This window comes from Botrytis cinerea, chromosome 6 (assembly GCF_000143535.2).
Source record: "Botrytis cinerea B05.10 chromosome 6, complete sequence".
Taxonomy (NCBI): domain Eukaryota; kingdom Fungi; phylum Ascomycota; class Leotiomycetes; order Helotiales; family Sclerotiniaceae; genus Botrytis; species Botrytis cinerea.
In genome coordinates this window covers 2,078,698-2,098,685 of record NC_037315.1, presented here as the reverse complement: position 1 = coordinate 2,098,685, position 19,988 = coordinate 2,078,698, and the positions used below count along the sequence as shown (strand labels likewise).

General features: G+C 42.5%; 6 protein-coding genes across 6 annotated transcripts; 3 read left to right on the top strand and 3 right to left on the bottom strand.

The window, feature by feature from the left end:
- Positions 1–2,070: 2,070 nt before the first annotated feature.
- Positions 2,071–3,989, bottom strand: BCIN_06g06010 (hypothetical protein). The gene is made up of 5 exons (XM_001549153.2): positions 3,748–3,989; positions 2,786–3,684; positions 2,576–2,727; positions 2,398–2,494; positions 2,071–2,332 (listed from the first exon to the last, which is right to left on the bottom strand). Exons 1-5 carry the CDS (start codon positions 3,830–3,832, stop codon positions 2,165–2,167), a joined length of 1,401 nt encoding a protein of 466 aa, XP_001549203.1. The 5' UTR covers positions 3,833–3,989; the 3' UTR covers positions 2,071–2,164.
- Positions 3,990–4,257: 268 nt separating this feature from the next.
- BCIN_06g06000 (hypothetical protein) lies at positions 4,258–6,951 on the bottom strand. The gene is made up of 2 exons (XM_001549152.2): positions 6,101–6,951; positions 4,258–6,043 (listed from the first exon to the last, which is right to left on the bottom strand). The coding sequence occupies exons 1-2, from the start codon at positions 6,329–6,331 to the stop codon at positions 4,409–4,411; spliced, it is 1,866 nt and encodes a 621-aa protein (XP_001549202.1). The 5' UTR covers positions 6,332–6,951; the 3' UTR covers positions 4,258–4,408.
- A 122-nt stretch (positions 6,952–7,073) lies between these two features.
- Positions 7,074–8,938, top strand: BCIN_06g05990 (hypothetical protein). Its single transcript, XM_001549151.2, has 2 exons — positions 7,074–7,656; positions 7,719–8,938. Exons 1-2 carry the CDS (start codon positions 7,366–7,368, stop codon positions 8,871–8,873), a joined length of 1,446 nt encoding a protein of 481 aa, XP_001549201.1. The 5' UTR covers positions 7,074–7,365; the 3' UTR covers positions 8,874–8,938.
- Positions 8,939–9,465: 527 nt separating this feature from the next.
- BCIN_06g05980 (hypothetical protein) lies at positions 9,466–11,064 on the top strand. Its single transcript, XM_001549150.2, has 3 exons — positions 9,466–10,143; positions 10,233–10,398; positions 10,569–11,064. The coding sequence occupies exons 1-3, from the start codon at positions 9,675–9,677 to the stop codon at positions 10,876–10,878; spliced, it is 945 nt and encodes a 314-aa protein (XP_001549200.1). The 5' UTR covers positions 9,466–9,674; the 3' UTR covers positions 10,879–11,064.
- Positions 11,065–13,802: 2,738 nt separating this feature from the next.
- Positions 13,803–16,065, top strand: BCIN_06g05970 (hypothetical protein). Its single transcript, XM_024693646.1, has 2 exons — positions 13,803–15,151; positions 15,207–16,065. Exons 1-2 carry the CDS (start codon positions 14,203–14,205, stop codon positions 15,962–15,964), a joined length of 1,707 nt encoding a protein of 568 aa, XP_024549432.1. The 5' UTR covers positions 13,803–14,202; the 3' UTR covers positions 15,965–16,065.
- An 830-nt stretch (positions 16,066–16,895) lies between these two features.
- Bcmex67 lies at positions 16,896–19,815 on the bottom strand. The gene is made up of 2 exons (XM_001549147.2): positions 19,036–19,815; positions 16,896–18,859 (listed from the first exon to the last, which is right to left on the bottom strand). The coding sequence occupies exons 1-2, from the start codon at positions 19,513–19,515 to the stop codon at positions 17,339–17,341; spliced, it is 2,001 nt and encodes a 666-aa protein (XP_001549197.1). The 5' UTR covers positions 19,516–19,815; the 3' UTR covers positions 16,896–17,338.
- Between the last annotated feature and the right edge of the window lie 173 nt (positions 19,816–19,988).

Sequence of the window (19,988 nt, the reverse complement as noted above, 5' to 3'; positions counted from 1 at the left end):
TCGGTGGTGAGACTATATGAATAGATAGCTAAATGAAAGGAAATGAATCCTTGCCCCGCTCCGGATAATCGATATGTTGTGTCTAGGCGGCACGGTGGATGAGATGATGCCACATCTCTCTAATGATTAGCCGGATATAGCTACTCTCAATGCGGCACAGCCCTATCAGATACTTGATGGAAATGGCGAGGGGGATTATACTGTTACACACAGCCAATATTTGACTATGTTAAAAATGCCCATTCACTGTGAATTGTGACTCGATACCGTGAGAATCTAACATCCCGGGCGATGATCTCCCGGATGCAAAAGTTAGCCATGTAAAACAAGACAGCTTTACTAAAATGTATGGTCTCTATGCTGTAAAGAACGCCGGAGTATCTTGTGATTCGGAATCTTATTCAAATCTCAATTATAACATTCTTGCCGTCTCCGAAAACGCACCTTTTTCTTTACTTTCACTATTGACAAAATCTGCCAGTTCCTATCCTTTCTAGATTATGGACTAGACAATCTAGCATCGGGATCAGATAGCGTATTTGAGTAATAAAGCTTGGATCTACTTGAGTGGTTACTCGAAGAGTATATTTGGACAGCGGATTAGTTAACGATGGGTGTGTGGTGAGAAGGAGAAATCGATGTATAACATAGTTGGTATTGTGAAGAAAGTATCGAATTAGTATTTTAGGGATTCGATACCTGATTCATATTACTATCGTCTCGTATATTTGGGGGTGAATGCTGGAATGGAGATAAATGGGTGAAGGAAGTTTTGCTCTTGGTATTGTGTAGGTGGAGAAGTAGTTCCGATAGAAGATCAAAATTTCTTTCCGAATTGAGAATTATCTCTTGTGCGACTGTTTTTCAAACTTCGGTAGCTAGCGCCGCTTGTTTCGATACGGACTTTCATCTTACAGTCAATATACAAGCAAGAAAAATAGACGATGATGCCTCAGCTACGATGTCTTGGTTGTGAGTGAGATGTAATTCAATGGAAAGTCTTTTGATTTGAAAGCTTGGTAATCTGCTAGATTTCTCTCAGCATTGATAATAGAAAGTTCAACATTGATGTCATCAAAATTAGTTTGATGAGGCTTGTGAGAAATTCCCGTATGTTTTTCTGCAGATGAAGGTGACTCTCCTAGTAAATACCGGGCATCGATGGCTTACCCTACCGTCAACGTTGATACTATTCCTATGTGTGAGGATGCTATTAAAAAGCAATCTGAATCGAACAGCAGAACTAACTACGAAAGGAATCCTATTCTTACAAATCTACCCCTAATCTATCATCCAATGGCATAGCTAAGCGAACGAGAATGGGTTCTTGGCAATTCCAAAGCTTAATGTACCAACAACAATTGGATTTGGAAAGTGGCACATCCATTTTAGCATGCAATAAAGTAGACACTAGGTAGTAGGTGGCTTCAAATTGCGACTCCCATGTTGTATACCATGTATGAGTGATTTCAAATCGTTTGACGGAAAATAATGGAATTGATTGTTCATCCAGCTATGTGAAGGATCGTGACAATATTTGACTGCCATCAGTTATTTATAAGTAAGCATTGAATTCTCGACTCTTTATTTACCTTTTCAGTTATCTAAGCACCACTTCATAATATGATTCTACATACATAAAACCAGTCTACCTTTCAAAATGCCACCTTATCATCGTACCTCACAGCTGGTGCATCTCACGATCTCGGTTTTGAAATCACTCGTCAAGTCGCTGAACTTCCTTCGTCGCAAATTTCCGAGGTTTTTGCAATAGCTCGGAGAGAAGCTTCTCAGCTTCAAGAGCTAGCCTGCGAATCGTCTAATAGAATGGGCATCATCAAATTCGAAGTCACTAGCGAGGTCTCTATCAAACACGCTGTTGCCCAAGTAGAAATTCAATTAGATAGGAAAGGTCTGGATGTTTCGATCACCAACGCCGGCAAATTCCAATATGCTATGCTCGCCCATTGAAACTCAAATAAATGGTGCGTCGGTTCCCACTCAGAAAAGTGTTAAGCAGAGAATATGTGAAGTTTCATAAGAGTAATGAATGATATATTACTAAAGTCATGAGCTCCTAATCCATAAAATTAAACAAATCTATCTGCAATCTCAAAATTGAATCCTAAGTTATCTAAATCCAATCACTCAGCTGTCTCTCTCTTCACGATCTTTCAATAACTTCCCTCTCCCTCGCAATCTTGCTATCCCCAAGACTTACTCCAATTTCTTTCACCAGTAACCATCCTGGAATCAACGCTAATCCCCAAAGGCCGAAGTTGAGATATACACCCCCGATATCACCCATAACTGTGATACTATTCAGACCGTACTATACAATTCGTTAGTTACAACACAATATCGATGAGAATTGTCAATGTGACAGGGGGTACTTACACTAACAGCCTGAACAGCTGATTCAGTTCCTCGAAGTAGTGCTGCGATTCTTACTACTTCTTCAGGAGTTTTGGCAAGGTTTCCCACAAGGAAGTATCTAGTTGTTGTTAGTGTTTACTTATTTAGAAGTGTTTATGTATGGATAGAAACTAAGGTTTAGTAAGTAGGAGAAACTCACAAGAATAGATAATTGAGTTGAAACCCAGAGACCCATCCTAAAAATAAAAGAAAGGTTCTAACGAATGCTCCGCCATCCGTCCAATCATATACTGGTAGCGGATTTTGTCCCCAGTAGTTTGTCACCAGGACGGTTCCCCATATCCACCACACCTGAAATGTAGGAGTCAGTAACTAGATACTGGAAAATCAAAGAGCGGATGGTACTTACACCCTGCAAGCCCAAAATAACAATAAAAGACCACCTCGCTCTCTTCTTCAACGACCACTTCTCCCGATCCAAGAATGCACCCAACAAATTACCAGAAATCATTGCCACAATACCCGAAAGAAATGAACCTAATGCTCTTCCTCGAACACTAAGCCAAACAGACTCGTACGTAAACATAACCGCCTCACTGTAAACACCTTGCGCGATAACCGGCACCAATAACAAAAAATATTTACTTATAAATAATTTCGATGTAAGTTTTATTTCTCTCCAGCTTGATTCGGAAATGCGAAGATTGGGTATCACTCCATCAGTTCGCTGGACCTTTTCAGGTGGTGTAAGGAGAAGTGCTGCAAAGGGTCCCAAGGCTTGTAGGGCAATGAATACAAGATATACGTTATACGATACCTTTCCTTTGCCCGAATTATCCGCATTAAGAGCCAGGTTGATAACACCCCCGAGTACCTGTCCCGCAACACGGAAACTCAACCACAGCCCCAGAAATCTTCCTTGATTCTCTGGCTCCGGATAACTGAGCGCGATGGCTGCTTCAGCCATCCAGAATACGCCTGCAGAGATACCGCAGAGGGCGGCACCGAGAAGTACAAGCCATTCGTTGCCATATCGATTATTGCAGTAGAGACCAGCGGCATAAGGGGCATAGCCGATAGTGCCAAAAATGAGAGCGGCTTTAATACCGATGTACTTAACAAGAACGGAGGAGAAGAAACAAGATAGCACCATTAGACAGAAGGTGAGAGCATTGGCGGCATTAACGAGATGAGGAGATTCTTCACCACCGGCGCCTAGACTGTTCATGGCACCCCAGATACCCGGGGCCAGAAAATTACAGATTCCAAGAATTATGGAGTTATAAAGGGTGGAACGGTACCATTTTACTGTTAATTTGTCAGGATTGTACACACATAAAAAGGGATACGGGAAGAAGAATTAAGACGTACCTGGTTGCTTTTCCCTTGGTACAGGTAAAGCTTCATTATCCGAAGACAACGAAGTATCGAGTGCTCCTGATTTATCAGACGCCATGATTCTCAATGTAGCGGCAAATGAGTCGAGATATGCGCAACACAGAAGTACAGATTCAATACTGGGGCCCTATACCATTTTATTTATCTAAAAATTTCTAAAATATGCATGCACGGTACTCATATTGAAGTCAGAAGTCGGTACACATGTATTTACCGCCTCGGTTACATGGCGTGACGAGCACGGAATAGAAACCTTGTCATGACGAACATTATACTTGGACTAACGGTGCATTAGAGTGGTTTGGCAAACGATAAGCAGATACGCTTGTCTACATTCTTCTATTGGCCCCGTTGAGAAAATCTTTTAATCTTTTTGGTGAAGTCTGTTTGGCTTGAATTGATCTAGACCTTTCTTGTGGTAAGAAAATTCGAATCTTGAACTTCCTGGTGTGAACCAGATTGCTGGATTTTATCAGGGGAAGATGGGTACCAGGAATTCAGAATCGGCAGTTTAACAGCTCGATGAAGTTAAGCAGCAGTTTTTCGTGTCCGGCAGGCCTTTACCGTACCGCAAAGTTTGTGGTATAAGATTTGTAGGATATGGAAAATTCTATGTTATCTGACACGATCTACTCTATAGGCCTTCAAACCATTCTTCATGATAACTTCTCAAGTCAATCTGATCTGGACGTTTGAGATATGGAGTCAAGTCACTACCCGCAATCGTCTCCTTTACCGTCCAGCCATTTCCTAGATATGCAAATCTATTTCCAGTTTTGGATTTATAGGTATATTCCCAATCTTCCCACCTGGGATCTTTTCTTATAAAATTAACATGCGATGCACTTCCAGGCCAGTGACCATGAATTCGTCCTCCTGGTCTGCCAGAGTTTGCCCATGATTTACAATTATCTGTCCATACTGTTCTAGGAAAGAAAGCATCACTATAAGCGATAAAATCATTTGTCGCTTCCTTGGACGGGACGAAGGTCTTGATGCTCTGCTGGCTAACCTTTCGCAGTATCTTGGCCAAGTAAGTTATTTGTGTTTCGGTTTGATTTGGAACTGTACCACTTGTTCCATGAGCATTGGGTCCGGAGACAAAAAGAAGGTTGGGAAAGGAAGGCGATGCGACTCCAAGATACGTAAGAGGGTCAGGATCCCATGCATCGCGTAGATTATGACCAAATGCAACAATTGGAAATGGTGGTCGCATATCAATATTTGCTCCTGTGGAGCATATCACTGCATCGACCTTTCTTTCAACGCCATCAATTGTAACAATGCCTTCCTCGGTAAATCTCTCGATAGGAGTTTGAATAAAAGATACGTTTTCCTCAGTCAAAGCCTCTAGATAGCCGGGTCCGGGCGTCAAACGACGGCAATTCGGCGCAAAGTCTGGAACAATAGCATCTAACAACTCTGGCTTCTTTTTTAAACGTTCTGCCATCAAGTTTCGGAAATCTTCCTCAAGTTTCTTGTTTTCCTCTGTCCCTTTGAATAGAGCGGCAAATCGGCCATAGAACTTTCCCTCGAGCTCTTTTCGAAATTTTTGATAAGTCTCTGGATCTTCGAATGATTTGAGAAGATCCGGAGAAAAATAATTCGGCTCTAGTCTTCTGCCTGCACCTTCACCACCAAAAGATCCTGCAATCCAAGTCTTGCTACGTGCATAATGATCTAAATGCTTCACAACTTTTTGAAGATTTGGAACCACTTGCAGACCGCTAGCACCATTTCCAAGGACCGCGACGGTTTTACCTGTGGGATCAAAGTTTGGATCCCAATTCGAAGAATGACGAAGATGTCCTTTGTAATCGCTGATACCAGGGTAGTCCGGGAGCTTCCAAGCATTGAATCTACCGATTGCCGTAATAACTACATCAAATTGTTCTTCCGTTCTCTCTTCGTTCTCAACATTCTCGATACTCAATGTCCATTGTGCATTCTCCTCATCCCAGACTGCCCCATTAATCTTGCGATTAAATTTAAGATAATTGTATACGTTATGCTTTCTTGCAACATTTTGCCAGTATTCTCTGATTTCTTTTCCTTGTGCATATTCTTCGGACCATTGTGTATTAGGCTCAAATGTTGATTGATATACGTTTGCAGGTATGTCGCAACGAACTCCTGGATAGATATTTTCAAACCAAGTCCCACCAACATCGGCATTCTTCTCGAAGATTGTGAGTTGAATTCCAGGCACTTTAGCAGGCAAAAGTATACCTGCGTTGATTCCAGCAAGACCGGCACCAATAACTGCAACCTATTCAATTATTGATCAGTGTACCGTAAAGAAACAAGATTTTAGATAGTTACAGACCTTCAGTGGTTTAACAATATCGATTGGGTGGTCTTCTATCTTGAAAGAGGGCTGAGGAGTGGGCCTGAATGGCAAAGAAGATTTGTTTTGAGCCAAACCATCACCATTTGCCTTTGCATCGATGGTCGTTGAAGCTGGCGCCTCCGCAAACGATGAAGATGAAGGCATAATTTTGGGATTTGCAGCACCACCAATCCCCTGTGTTTCCAAAGCAACCGCAGAAGGCGACATGGTTCATCAACAGGTTGACTTTGGTAGATATCTAGGTAAGTGAAGTAAAACCTGTAGGTTTCTATCTAAGACTTCTAAACAACGAGAATGACAACTGAAAAGTATCGCAACAAGGCTGAAAATAAAAGAGATGACAACAGTAAAACACATTACAAAACTACTCCACTAAGATAGTTGATACTACCAATCACGATATTGTCGTATCTCATTGCAGCATCCACGAACTGTATCAACATGGACTTTCGGACCCATATTTTTTCCTAACTTTAGGACCGAGGAGACTCGAGTCGAGACCCTTATCAATAGGGTTCCTTCTATTCTCCCGTCCATTGCGAATACACATGCAACCCTGGGCATGGAGGGGCAAGCTGGAGTTGTAATCGTAACAATTTTGGTTGGGTTATCTGGTATCTATTTGGTGCTAGACATGACGAAATATGCGGTACAGCTCGGAAGGAATAGGCATTGAAAGGAAGATTGATAGGATTGGCAAGATCTGGATAATTATGTGATTGCATGGGGGATTGTCGACTTCATTCTTCGGTACTAGTGCATGCGTCGATAGTTTCTATTGGAAGGGTGTGAAGGAGGAAATCGCCAAAATTAGTATGTATTGGCTCGAGTAGTTGATGTCGAGCTTCAAGCTGCGAGATGGATGTGGGTTCATTGGCGGGGCACGTGCGGGGTTAGTGTATTTGTGCTTTTGCAAGGAATAAGACGCCATCAAGGCTCAATCAGACGAGAGTCTTCATCATCATGTCGCATTTTAACCTTCAGCGAATGATGACACGATGGAACTTATATTCTCGTCATTTCATGCGCATGGTACCGGCACCGGCAGCTATCTGCAATGGATTGAGATAATGCTATTACCTAAGGTTTAGAGTATAGATTGTAAGTCGGGGTTTCCGTTACTGCTCGCGCGTCCCCTCCCTCTCATTGCATTTGGAAGATAAACTGTAAGGTTGGAAGCATTCATTGTCTCTATTCAAATCAGTCTTTTCCATCCGATAACTTTGATTTGCGCATGCAACATGTCTTCCACCAAGAAGCAGCTCATTCTCAATGCGTTTGCTATGCAAGCACCTGGCCATCTCAACCCAGGTCTCTTCAAATATCCTGGTGATCAAGGCTCCGAATACAAGAATATCAAATCATGGATTGCACTCGCCGAGAAACTGGAAAAAGCCAAATTCCATGCCATATTCTTCGCAGATGTTCTAGGAGGTTATGATGTTTACAAAGGACCTGCCAATCTTGAACCAACCATACCTGCGGCATCTCAATTCCCGATAAATGATCCATTATATAGCATTCCTGCCATGGTAAGTCTTTTCTAGAAGAATTTCGGCTCGCTACAAGGCAGTATCTGACCTGAGAAAAACAGGCCGCAGCTACAAAAAGTATTGGATTTGGTGTGACTGCTTCAACAACCTACGAACAACCTTATCTACTTGCTCGCAGATTCTCGACAGTAGATCATCTTAGTGATGGGCGAATTGCATGGAACATAGTTACATCATATCTCGACTCTGCAGCTCGAAATCTTGGCCTCGACACTCAAATCGAACACGATGAACGATATAAGATTGCCCATGAATACCTCGACGTCACATATAAGCTTTGGGAGGCATCTTGGAGAGACGATGCTGTGCAACCCCCAGGATCGAGTTCATATGCGGATCCAAAGGGTGTAAGGCAGATCAATCACAAGGGAAAATACTTTAATGTACCAGGCCCACATTTGTGTGAACCTTCTCCCCAAAGGACCCCATTTCTGTTCCAAGCTGGAACATCCTCGGCGGGAAAGAAATTTGCTGCTACCCATGCTGAAGCCATTTTCTTGAATGCACACACCCCAGAGCTTATTCGTCCGTCAGTAGACTCGATTCGCTCGCAAGCGAAGGAGTTAGGAAGAGATCCGGCTAGTATCAAGATTGTCGCTGGGCTTCTGGTTATTGTTGCCGAGACCGATGAGAAGGCGCAGGAGAAATTTGAGAAGCTTGCAAGTTACGGCGATCGAGAAGGAGCCCTATCATTATTTGGAGGTTGGTCTGGATATGATCTAAGCTCATATGGTGATGATGAAGATTTTCGGTTCATTGAAAGCGCCCCTCCTGCAGTAAGGAGTATGGTCAATCACTGGGCATCAGTCTCCCCCCAAGGTTTAACCTGGAACAAAAAGACTATTGCCGAACATCTCATTCTGGGAGGAAATGGTGCGAAGCTTATCGGAAATGCAAAGACCGTTGCAGACGAATTAGAAAGGTGGGTAGAGGTCTCTGATGTCGACGGATTCAATTTTAGTTATGCTAGCATTCCAGAGACATTCGATGACATGATTGAGTATTTACTTCCTGAACTACGGAAGAGAGGATTATTTTGGGATGACTATGCTGTTCCTGGCGGTACATTAAGAGAAAATTATCTGGGCGTCAAAGGTCAAAACAGACTTTCAGAGTCACATCCTGGAGCAAAATACTTCTGGAAAGCCGGAGAAGAAGTTCCAACATATTCAAAGCAAGAAACGAAGAGTGATTGAGAGAAAGGAGAGACTGTCATCTCAATATCATAGTTCAGATGAAAATCAAAATGCTTTAATCTCCATCGAATGTGTTTTCCATCCTCATATTTTGTCGCTCGCGTACACTGCTTTGCAGATGTGTATGCTCATGTATTATGTATCTCACCTCATCTACCTCTTGTTTACCCATTATTTGCCATTTTCAAGGCATGGACGGGTTCTGAGGTATAAAAATAGCCCTGTCAATCGTCCATTCATCGGGTTGTTCATCATCCATACATTTCTGCTTCGTCTCATATCATTGATCTTGTAGAAGTTTTCTCCACTTTTCGCACCATGGGACATGCCAAGCGGCTAGAATTACCCCTGATACGGCTCCACTTTCCCTCACCTCAGTCATGAGAGGTCGCTTTCGGCTATTTTGCTGATTTCGCCCCACCCCCTCGCGACGGAATCTGTTCCAAGTGGTATTTCTGATGTATGGTCGTCGCATCTGATCTTTGACTCCTACGTTTGAGATCTTGAAAAATCGCCTCATGTATGGAAAAACGTCGTAATATCATATAGATAGAAATGTATATTCAGTTTTACATCTGTATAAGATGAAAATGATCCTCATACCACGGAGTTGTCGAAATTCTGTTTCTCACTGCTGTTGATTTCACTCACTTTCTCTAACTTCTTTCTTCAATCTTTATGATCTTATCCTCAGCAGGCCTGATACTTTCCTGATTTATCTATTCTATTGCTATTCTTCATATTGCCACCGTGCTGTGCATAATTATCTAAATTTTATATTTTACCATCAGACAAATCAAAATGCCTTCGCTCCAACAACTCCTCCTATTGACTTCCTCCCTCCTCGTCTCAATCAACGCCCAAGGCGTTCTTCTTTCAGCCCAAGGCACCAAAGGCTCTCCTGCATCTCTCCCTCTTCAAGTCGTACTCAACTCCAACGACGCCAACATAATCAACCCCACCGAAATTAGCACCAACGTCGTCAATGAATGCGGACGTACTCTTCTTAACGGCAACATCGATATTGGCGAAAACACCGAGACCCAATTGTCCAAAAAAACCGTAACATCAGTTACGAAAGGAAGTACGGTCAATGTGGTGATGCAGCAAGGAGGTACGAATGGAGCAGGGCCGTATACATGTGATATGGATCCAACGAGTAATGCACAAGCCTCCGGTCAGACGAAGTTGACCGTCAAGGAGACGGATGGAACGGACGGGAATATCAAATTGGCGGTTACTATGCCGAGTAATATGAGTTGTATTGGCGGTATGTATTTCATCTCCTTCTCCTTCTCTCTCTATATATACCCATAATTCGAGGCTTTCAAACCCTAATTGCAACTAACACAAAAATAGCCTCAACAGGAAACATCTGTACAATCCGCTGTTTCAATGCAGCAACAGCTGGTCCATTTGGTGGTTGTTTTGCAGTAATGCAGACAGATGAGACAGCTAGCAAGAACACGCCCGGTACGATTGCCACAGCGCAGACATTAGAAGGTGTTGAAGCTCAGGTATTACAGTAAGTTCGATGATTCCCATATTCTCAAAATGCTTCTATCATCATCATTTGTATCTCGCCAATTACTTTTCTTTGGTATTTCACGCATACCCTTCATCTCTCCCCCAGAAGTACAAGAATACAAATAAACATACATCGCATAAAAAACCACTAACCATCACCCACCCCAGAAACAACAAAGATCTTCCTGCCGCTATGAAAGCCAATTCCGAAGCAACACTTAACGAACAGGGATTATTCGCCGTCGAAGCTCTTCTCAGCTCTTCTTTGACGGCAATTGCTACGAGTACTACTGCAGCTGCAGCGGCGGCTACTAATGCCGCGGCTGCTAAAAAGAATGGAAATGGAAATGCAAATGCAAATGCAAATTCAAACGGAAACGGAAACGGAAATGGAAATGGGAATGGGAATAAGAAGAATGGAGGAGGAAATGGGAAGAATGCGAACAACGCGAGGAGTGAGAGGGTTTTTGTTGCATGATGGATGACGAGCAAGAAAATTCGTGGCGGTAAGGTGAATGAGAGGGAGAGGGAGAGGGAGAGGAAGCTGTAAACTATACCCACTTTTTATCTGTAGTTGCTTGAACGGTATGATATTTGATAATTACTGCGTATCTGAACTAAAAGAGGTGTATGAATATACCCGTCTGGTTTTCTTTCGAGGATATCTAAACTTTTATTATATCTCAATCGTGCATGATGCATATAGGTATGTGTATTGGAACCTCGAAGCAAACACGTACGATCAATGCCCGATTTACATCCAATCGATGAGAGAGAAAATTTACATTCAAACATTATGTTTCGCGGGTGAAGCCCAGATCATTAGCAATCGTCGCTCGTTCCATCTCTCAGCCCATTCTAATCCGGATTGAAGTATTTTATGCGAGGGTCAATTTAGATTCATCAACATACCTCAAAAACACAAACATAGAAAGGGGAAAGAGACAAGAAAACTCGATAGGCTGATAGCCAATGAAAGAACTTAGTGGCATGGCATGCCGTGAAAAACGGCGTGGAGTTGGAAAGTTGGAAGGCTTGCACAAGCAATTGAAAAACAACTTGTTGAGATCCAACAAGAAGCTCTTTTTCATCTACCTCTGCATTTACTGTATGTCGTGATGTGACTTCCGAGAAACATATATCTCATGAATGATCAAGACGTACCTCGGACTACCAACTCGTTGGAATTATGTAATGCCATATGAATTTTGGTAGCTTCTATCCATTGCACCTCTTCACAAACATGTTTTTTCCCTCATTATGATGCGAGAATGGAATACAGAATTGAAATTGGTGACACTTTGATTGCTTTGGTATTTGCCTATTATGTTTTCGAGATTTTTTTTTCAAAAAAGCATATACGTCAGGAATCGAAGAGACATGGCTGTCAATGCCCTCCTAAATATCCCAACAAAGATCCGATTCTTGGGCTTGATCTTTTCATTGATAATTCCCGACAAATGATCAAGTCGAATTTGCTCAAAAACCTGGGTAAATCGCTGCCAAACTTCTGGGAATACTTTTTCGGCGAAAGTTCAAACAAAACATGCTATCTGTACCGTCAATACGAGGAATTTACAAATTTTTCATGCATTAAACTTTACTCATTATGGTGTTCAGCCATTGCGTCAACCTCCTACCTTGCCATTTCTTGGTGAGGGAGTATTTACTATGGGTGGTCCATTTTGATAACACACCAGAGCCTTAATTCAACCTACCTTCACCCAATCGAAGTTTAAGGTCCCCGTACTGGGATAAAAATGGTATAAATCAATAAAGATCACTCATTTGTTTGCAGATCGATATGTAGACAAAGCCATGGAGTTTCGGCGCAGCTACCTAGCTGCTCGAGATGAACATAAAAAGGCAGACGGTTCTGATGCAGAAGACGATGACGAGAATGATAATCATCGCTATGTGTTATTGCATGAGATGGCAAAACAGACAGGTAGTCGTGATGATCGTCGAGACCAAATCCTCCATGTCTTTTTAGCAGGTCGTGAATCTTCCGCTACCATGATTGGCAACGCAGTTTTCCATCTTTGTCGAAACCCCGAGATGTGGAAGAATCTTAACTATTTGCAGTATATCATCAAGTAAAGTAAGTTATCGTAACCGCTTACTTACTTGAACCATCACCAAGCCCATGCTCCTAGCATTATGTCTACGTCCCGTTGCTCCCACAGATACACGTATTGCCTTGCAAGACACCATACTGCCCACTGGAGGCGGTCCTCGAGGCACCTCGCCTATCTTCGTGAAATAAGGTCAGATAGTTTTTGCTTCTTTCCATGCCCTTCACATGCTGGCACCTTGCTTCCAACCTGACCCGAGTATCTTTCGACCAGAGAGATGGGCAACGGTGCGACCAGGATGGAACTATCTTCCATTTGTAGGAGGACCGAGGATGTGTCCAGGCCATAATTTAGCTTTGACGGAAACGGCGTATGTATTAGCGAGGATGGCACAAGAACGGAGAGAAATCAAATGTAAGGACGAGGTGATGGAATGGGTGGAACTAATGACCAGAGTTGCAAGAAGTAAGAATGGAATCAAAGTAGGTGTCGTGGTGTAACAGTAGGGTATCTGTATCACACAAACTGTTTGCATGATCAGATTGATATTCAGGCCCATTTTAATTTCATATTTGAAGACAGGTAGTCGGTGAGGGAATCTAGACCATAATTATGCTGATATTGAACACCCCAAATTCTCCAACCTCCCTACATATGTTGTATGAGATTGAGTAAATGCAATGACTTCCTATCATTGAGTCAACAACCGGGGTTGAGTCTTCCTCGGTTTGTATATATAAATAGGTGTTCAACGTCGGGACTGCCTTTGGGATGTCATCCATCGTACCACTCGGCTTTCGTTTCCAGAAACTCAACTTAACAATCAATCAAAACAACCAGTGCTGGGCTTCATGCATCCGTTGAAGATGCCTTTGCCAGGCATGATGCATGAGTTCGCTGGCTGAGTATGCTCTTGTCCGTGCCATCATAGTCAAATAAGCACAGCCAAGCTGAACGCGGAAAGCCGAAGATTGCTGTCGACGATTCCGTGCTGATCCTGTACCATCCATGGTTCTTATTGTGGCCCAGATATGTTCTGGCTGAGGATTATCGTAGAACGATCAAAAATGGCATCATTGGATCTTCGAGAAAGAAAATTAAATATGACGATCAAATCAATCTATTTACGGTTGATTCAAACTTTAAGGTAGGGGGTCAATTTGTGGGTTTGTAGAATTGAAAATGGGCCCAAGGAATAGGTACACCCGCAGATCTACAGATCGGTCTAACCCAATGAAGCTTAACTCTCGATTTTGAGGTCCCCGCTCAAGTTTTGGCTCCGAAACATTCTTGAATCGAGAAGAATAAGAGAGTTTCCATATAATATGGGCATATACGACTCGTTGCCCAATGATATCTCATGGTCTATGATGATGTTCATGGAGAGAGATGTAACGATTAACCATGGCTCTTTCCTCCCAAGGGTTTCGAAACGATGAGCAAGCACCCCGATTATGTCAAGCGTTGACAGCTGGACGAGAGTGTTTGTCGGTAGGTATATAGGGCTTTCAGACAATCATAAGTATTTTTTATTCACTTCAATCTACTCAAACAGTGATTGATTCACTTGTTCTCACTTCGCCTTGATACCCCTTCCTTCTTTATTACTCCTTTTCTTTTCTCACCTGTCCTGTCCACGATCTTGAGATATCTCCCCCAATTGATGAAATTCAGAAGATCCACATTGGCCTAGAGTCATAGGAAGATATTTACAAGCAATTTACAGAATGATTCTCGAATATAAGGAGAAGGCTCTCCTAACGCCCCGGTCGTATCCAGGATCACAACGAGCAATATTTCAAAAACGATTCATACCTATAACAGTTGTACTCTTAATCTGCGTCTACATCTTGTCCACGACCAACCGCTTCTCATTAAACAGTCGATATGGAGTCTTCTCTTTTCATTCTCCAATAGATCTACCACTACCTCCTGCTGGTCGATATAGCATACAAGCAACAACATTTCCAAGAGAATCCAGACCTGCCAAAACAGTACGATTAACAAGGCAGAAGAAAGTGAGAGAAGAATTTCTACATGCATGGAATGGATACAAAAAGAATGCATGGATGCATGATGAGGTGATGCCACTTTCAGGTGGTCAAAAGGATACGTTTGTGGGTTGGGCTGCGACATTGGTGGATTCCTTGGACACACTTTACATAATGGGACTGAAGGAGGAATTTGAGGGAGCTTTGGAATCTCTTAAGAACATCAACTTTTCTAAACCCAATGCTGAACGTGTACCTGTTTTTGAAACGACTATTCGGTATCTCGGTGGGTTGCTGGGGGCTTGGGATATCAGTGGTCATCAATATCCTATTTTGCTCGAGAAAGCGAAACAACTTGGGGATTTATTATTCAGAGCTTTTAACACTGAGAGTGGTATCCCTACTCCATATTATTGGTGGGAGAAGGAACTTCTTAAAGGAGACAAGATAGCGGGCGAAAATGGTGTTCTAGTCGCCCAAATCGCAAGTCTGTCACTCGAATTCATTCGTTTGAGTCAAGTCACTGGCGATCAAAAATACGCAAATGCAATACAGAAGATCACAGATCAATTAGAAGCCACTCAGAATACCACGACACTACCAGGAATGTGGCCATCTCAAGCAAACTGCATGGGATCTGAGTTGTCATTTGGGAGTCGTTCTTTTACTTTGGGAGCTTTTGCCGGTAGGTCAATCTTGCTTCTCGTATCATACCCCTCCACTAACATATACGATCAAAGATTCTGCTTTCGAATATCTTCCAAAGACCCATTTACTCCTTCCAAATTCCTCCTCTGCCGATCAATACCTGAAAATGTATCGTACTGCATTATCAACCATAAACAAACACCTAGTTTTCCGTCCTAATCTCCCAGGCGATCCCGATATTCTTTTCACAGGCACGGTTAACATAAATTCCGGTAAACCACTCCTAACCGCTCAGATCCAACATCTTGGTTGTTTCACAGGAGGTATGATAGGTCTTGGCTCCCGGATATCTCAATCCCCATCAGAAATGGAAACCGCCATCAAACTCACCAAAGGTTGCGTTTGGGCATATGAACACACACCCTCAGGAATTATGCCCGAAATCTTCCACGTCAACCCTTGCACCAATACATCTTCCTGTACTTTCTCCGGCTCCAGTTCAGACACCGGATATATCCGCGTCGACGATCCATCCTACCAACTTCGCCCCGAAGCCATCGAATCCGTCTTCATCATGTACAGACTAACTGGCGATCGCGCCTGGCAAGAAACGGGCTGGAAAATGTTCAAAGCGATTGTGAAACACACGCATACACCTCTAGCCAATGCGAGGATCAAAAACGTGATGCAGCAAAAACCAGACAAGGAAGATTCAATGGAAAGTTTCTGGCTGGCAGAGACGTTGAAATATTTCTATCTATTGTTTAGTGAACCTGAGGTAGTAAGTTTGGATGAGTGGGTGTTGAATACAGAAGCGCATCCGTTGAGACAGGCGGGTGGAAATACATAGTATTAGATAGATGGAAGGATTCGAGCATAATGAATTAGAAGAACGTGATAGATTTATGTAGCGATACAAATGATATAATAAAATAATACAGAAATTTAACAGTAGAAGGTTTGATATCTGGTACACAAATTCACACTCATGTCATGGGAATAAATCTGATCATGATAGCTACTACTCCTATTCCTTTCACTTGCACCTAGTACCTTTCTATCTATAACTGCAACCTCGGGGAATAAACTGTAATAGATCGATAATTCAGAATATGAATTTTGAAGGAAATCAATATAGGTCTCTCTCTGGTTAGAAATGTAATTTTACTCTTTTCTAATATCGTATATTGACCTTCTGCCTTCCTTCCTTCCTTCCTTCCTTCTTCAAAGATACATATATATATATATATATTATAATGAAGTTAAAGTTTTAACACTTAACACCTAATACTTATTAACTCTAGAATAGATTAAGATAAATATATATACATAAATATAAATATAAATATAAATATAAATAGGGGGTGAGTGCTATTCTAGAGTGTAGGGTGTAGGGTGTAGGGTGTAGAATGTAGAATAGAAAATGGGGATAAATAATATACTAAAGTAGTAGTAATAGTAAGAATATCAGTAATCGAGATACATATATATATATGTAATTTCATTCTATCTCCCCTTCTCCTTTCCTTTTCTTTCCTTTCCTTTCATGAAGAAAAGAGAAAGGAGAAAATTGAAGTCGTCAGTGAAAATTAGCGAGCACCTAGGACTTTTCTTTCGGTTGTTATTAGGAGTAATAAGACAGCAGATAGTAATAAGTGAGTGATATTACTTTTATAATCATACAACATCACACAAAGTCATATAAAATCACACAAAAAAACAAACAAGCAAGCAGTCATCCAATCATCCAATCATTCAAGAGTTAAAAGAAATATAATCCGTGTAGAATGCCAAGGTGTGTATTGTACCAATTATCATAATCTGGACAAGTCCATCCATCATTCTATCTACAAATTTCTCATATCCTTCCCAAAGTCGCTGAGCACACAGAGCAGAGCGTGTAATGATTCATGTGTATCCCTCCCTTTAATTCCGCTAAACATACGTTTTTATGACTGTATGTATGTATTCCCAAAACTCCATTTGCGCTAAAAATTGCTTGGTGCAATTCTGATGAGACCAAAACAAGATTAAAAAAACTCCATGCGATGCTGCGATAACCTCCATTTCATGCAAAATGCTCGCCACCCATTTCTTTCTTATTATCTTAATCCACAAAAAAAAACGCCGGTGCTGATGATTTCCTTCCCGCTTCCCTTCCTTCTTTCCTCCTTTCCTTCCTTTTTTTCTTCTTTCCTCCCTCTTTTTCCCCCTTCCTTTAAGCCTATGGCTTCTGATAAGCTTCCGCTGGCAAATTTGCCTTATTGGCTTGGAAAGCAACATAAGCCTGTTCTAGATTCCATCCTGTCTCTGCTAAACACATGGCCGAATATTGTAAATTCATGCCCGTCTCAGCAGAAAGTTTTTCAGCGTATATTTTTTGTTGTTGTTCGGGCGTGAGTGAAGCATCGGCTACCGGGACCTGTGAAACATTTGGAAGTGCCGGAACTGGCTGAGGTCCTTGAACTGCAGTCGTTTGAGCCAAGGGACTCCAAGCCCTAAGCGCAAGCATATCGCTAAGAACCCTAATAGGGGGTCCATTAGGCCCTCCAGGGCCGAGTATGAAGTACCGTGAAAAGCTACGAAGAGCTTTACCTTCAAAATTGGGAATGTTCTCCTCAAATTCACCGTGTACGTCGATGAGAAGACCGTCAACCCCAGCGGCACTCTGCCCAGAAGGATCTGGAAGACCTGGAAGGGGCTGACATTCGACGAGGTATAGTTCGGGTCGGGCTGCGATCTCGGGGTGGATTGTTTTAGGTAAATCGTTCCAGGTGGCTTGGATTTCTTGAGATCCAGTAGATTTTCGAGATAATCTAGTAGACAAATGTGTATATTTGACAAGATTTCGATTGAATTTGTTGTACGCTGCCCACGGAGGAACAGGCAATGAGTGATCACGATCTCGGACTGCTGACATATTGACAGATAGTGAGAAAGAAGATTCGGCGTCGTAAAAATTGGTAAGCAAGGCATTGCGATCATTATCGTAAGCCCCAAAAAACTGCCTGATGAAGTTTTCCCCAACTTGGGCGACGTCTCGAAAAGATGGGCTAGCGATTGGGAACGGTGATTTAATAGCCTCAAGATCTGCATGAACTTGAGCAACACTTCTGACCTGGACACCGCTCAATAGTTGAAGTTCCGGAAACCAGCGTACAATATCGGTCGCGTAATCTGGAACCAGGGTTTCTATGGGGTTGCCCGATAAAACGAGGTTTTCAAGGTGACGGAATTTCCAGCGCCATAATTTCAAAGATTCGAGATCGGCGAACTGATTTCTTGAAAGATCCAGGTTCTTTAAATCAGGAAACGTTGAAGCCAACGATGTGACATTGGAAAGGTCGGCCAATGAGTTGTCAGTCAAAGTGACACTGACTATGGCATCCTTCTTAGCTTGTGGGGTGGTGAATAATTTGTCGCAGATGACCATCAAAACTGGGAAAAGTTTTGAGACAAGAGTGTTATCTTCAAACATTCCCATCTGCTTTAACTGCTCGTCTTGTCCCAAAGCCGAGAGATTTAGAAGCTTGAGGTTGGGATCGTATCGAGCTGCAAGAACTCCCTGGATCTTCTCTCGGGTCAAACGAGCTTCCTCAGACTCCGGCTTCTCGGACGTCTTCGATGGCTCGCTGTCTTGTACGGTAATTGTTGATCCAGCAAATGCGAAACCATCCAACTTCATAATAGAGGCTGCGTCTTCCGGGGTAACTGAGATAACAACGACGTCACCTTTCTTATGTGACTATTCGAGGGTTAGCAAGGTATAGGTGACCTTGAAATCGACCGGGATCATGAGGTGGTAGAGCGAAAGTGTCAATTCTCGACTCGTTGTAGTAAATTTGACATGACAAGAGCGAAAAATTACGGCGACAGCGCAGTGGAACTCGTGATCCCGAAATCATGGCGATAAAAACGTACCTTTTTAACTCTTATACTTCTCTTCGATTTGGAGTCCAATGCTGTTGCCTTGCGCTCGAGGAATGATACTAGGGATGAAAGGCCTTGATCACTATTCGAAGCTGCTTTACTCCCCTTCAATCCTTTGATCCATAGGGTAACTAATACGTTGGCTTGTTGCGATTGCGATCCCATTCCTCGAAGGATGGCCTGCGGATTTCGTGTGACGTCGAGTCTTCCTCCACCACGGCCAGTACTTCTTGCACCTCCCCGTCCATGTCCGCGTGGACCAGTGGGAACAGAACCTCCGATAGCACCCTTTCCACCTTTGCGACCATTTGCGCCTGTCGTTGTATCCATATCTAAGTCGCCATCTTTATCAACTCGAATGGGACCAGCTCGTCGTTTTGTGATACCACCACCACCCACGCGACCACCACCTCTTGTACTTGAAGAAGAATTTCGCGGACCTCTGGGAGGCGCTGATGTTCGATTCATCATCTTGACGTCGCTCTGATTATAAAAGTCGTACTTAAAATTGTAAAGTTGGTTGGATATCGCAAGTCGCAAAGTGTGCAATAAGATTGTTGCTGATTGTTATGACGTATCTTGAAGATGCGATTTTTTTTGAAAAAATGGTGGATGTTTCGGAGAAGAGATGGGGATTTGTCGAAACTGGTTTGGTTCAGTAAGAACGACGGCGTAAAGAAAATTCGATCCTATTGTTTTGAGTGACTTTGGATCAAGTTGGTGGTGAAAATGAAAGAAAGAAGGTTTGTTGGGATAAAGAGAAGAAGTGACTAGGAAGAAGAAGAAGAAGAATAAGAAGTTCTTCAATGCTGACGTAAGCGAGGCTGAAACCACCAATCGTGGATTTGCTGCCCAGTCTTGATTTAAGGTTCTGCCTACGAGGTCCCTGGGAAGGTGATACTGCAAGCGTACCGATGATTCATGAATGATTCAATGTTGATATC

Excerpts from the sequence above, each read along its gene's own strand:
- BCIN_06g06010 (XM_001549153.2), bottom strand. The coding sequence starts at position 3,832 with ATGGCGTCTGATAAATCAGGAGCACTCGATACTTCGTTGTCTTCGGAT. Across the intron at positions 2,728-2,785 it reads TTATTTTGGGCTTGCAGGGT|GTGTGGTGGATATGGGGAAC; the intron begins GTAAGTACCATC and ends CCTACATTTCAG. Across the intron at positions 2,333-2,397 it reads CAGCTGTTCAGGCTGTTAGT|TACGGTCTGAATAGTATCAC; the intron begins GTAAGTACCCCC and ends CGAATTGTATAG.
- BCIN_06g06000 (XM_001549152.2), bottom strand. The coding sequence starts at position 6,331 with ATGTCGCCTTCTGCGGTTGCTTTGGAAACACAGGGGATTGGTGGTGCT. Across the intron at positions 6,044-6,100 it reads ATATTGTTAAACCACTGAAG|GTTGCAGTTATTGGTGCCGG; the intron begins GTCTGTAACTAT and ends ATAATTGAATAG.
- BCIN_06g05990 (XM_001549151.2), top strand. The coding sequence starts at position 7,366 with ATGTCTTCCACCAAGAAGCAGCTCATTCTCAATGCGTTTGCTATGCAA. Across the intron at positions 7,657-7,718 it reads TATATAGCATTCCTGCCATG|GCCGCAGCTACAAAAAGTAT; the intron begins GTAAGTCTTTTC and ends TGAGAAAAACAG.
- BCIN_06g05980 (XM_001549150.2), top strand. The coding sequence starts at position 9,675 with ATGCCTTCGCTCCAACAACTCCTCCTATTGACTTCCTCCCTCCTCGTC. Across the intron at positions 10,144-10,232 it reads TAATATGAGTTGTATTGGCG|CCTCAACAGGAAACATCTGT; the intron begins GTATGTATTTCA and ends ACACAAAAATAG. Across the intron at positions 10,399-10,568 it reads GTTGAAGCTCAGGTATTACA|AAACAACAAAGATCTTCCTG; the intron begins GTAAGTTCGATG and ends CACCCACCCCAG.
- BCIN_06g05970 (XM_024693646.1), top strand. The coding sequence starts at position 14,203 with ATGATTCTCGAATATAAGGAGAAGGCTCTCCTAACGCCCCGGTCGTAT. Across the intron at positions 15,152-15,206 it reads TACTTTGGGAGCTTTTGCCG|ATTCTGCTTTCGAATATCTT; the intron begins GTAGGTCAATCT and ends ATACGATCAAAG.
- Bcmex67 (XM_001549147.2), bottom strand. The coding sequence starts at position 19,515 with ATGATGAATCGAACATCAGCGCCTCCCAGAGGTCCGCGAAATTCTTCT. Across the intron at positions 18,860-19,035 it reads GAAGTATAAGAGTTAAAAAG|TCACATAAGAAAGGTGACGT; the intron begins GTACGTTTTTAT and ends ACCCTCGAATAG.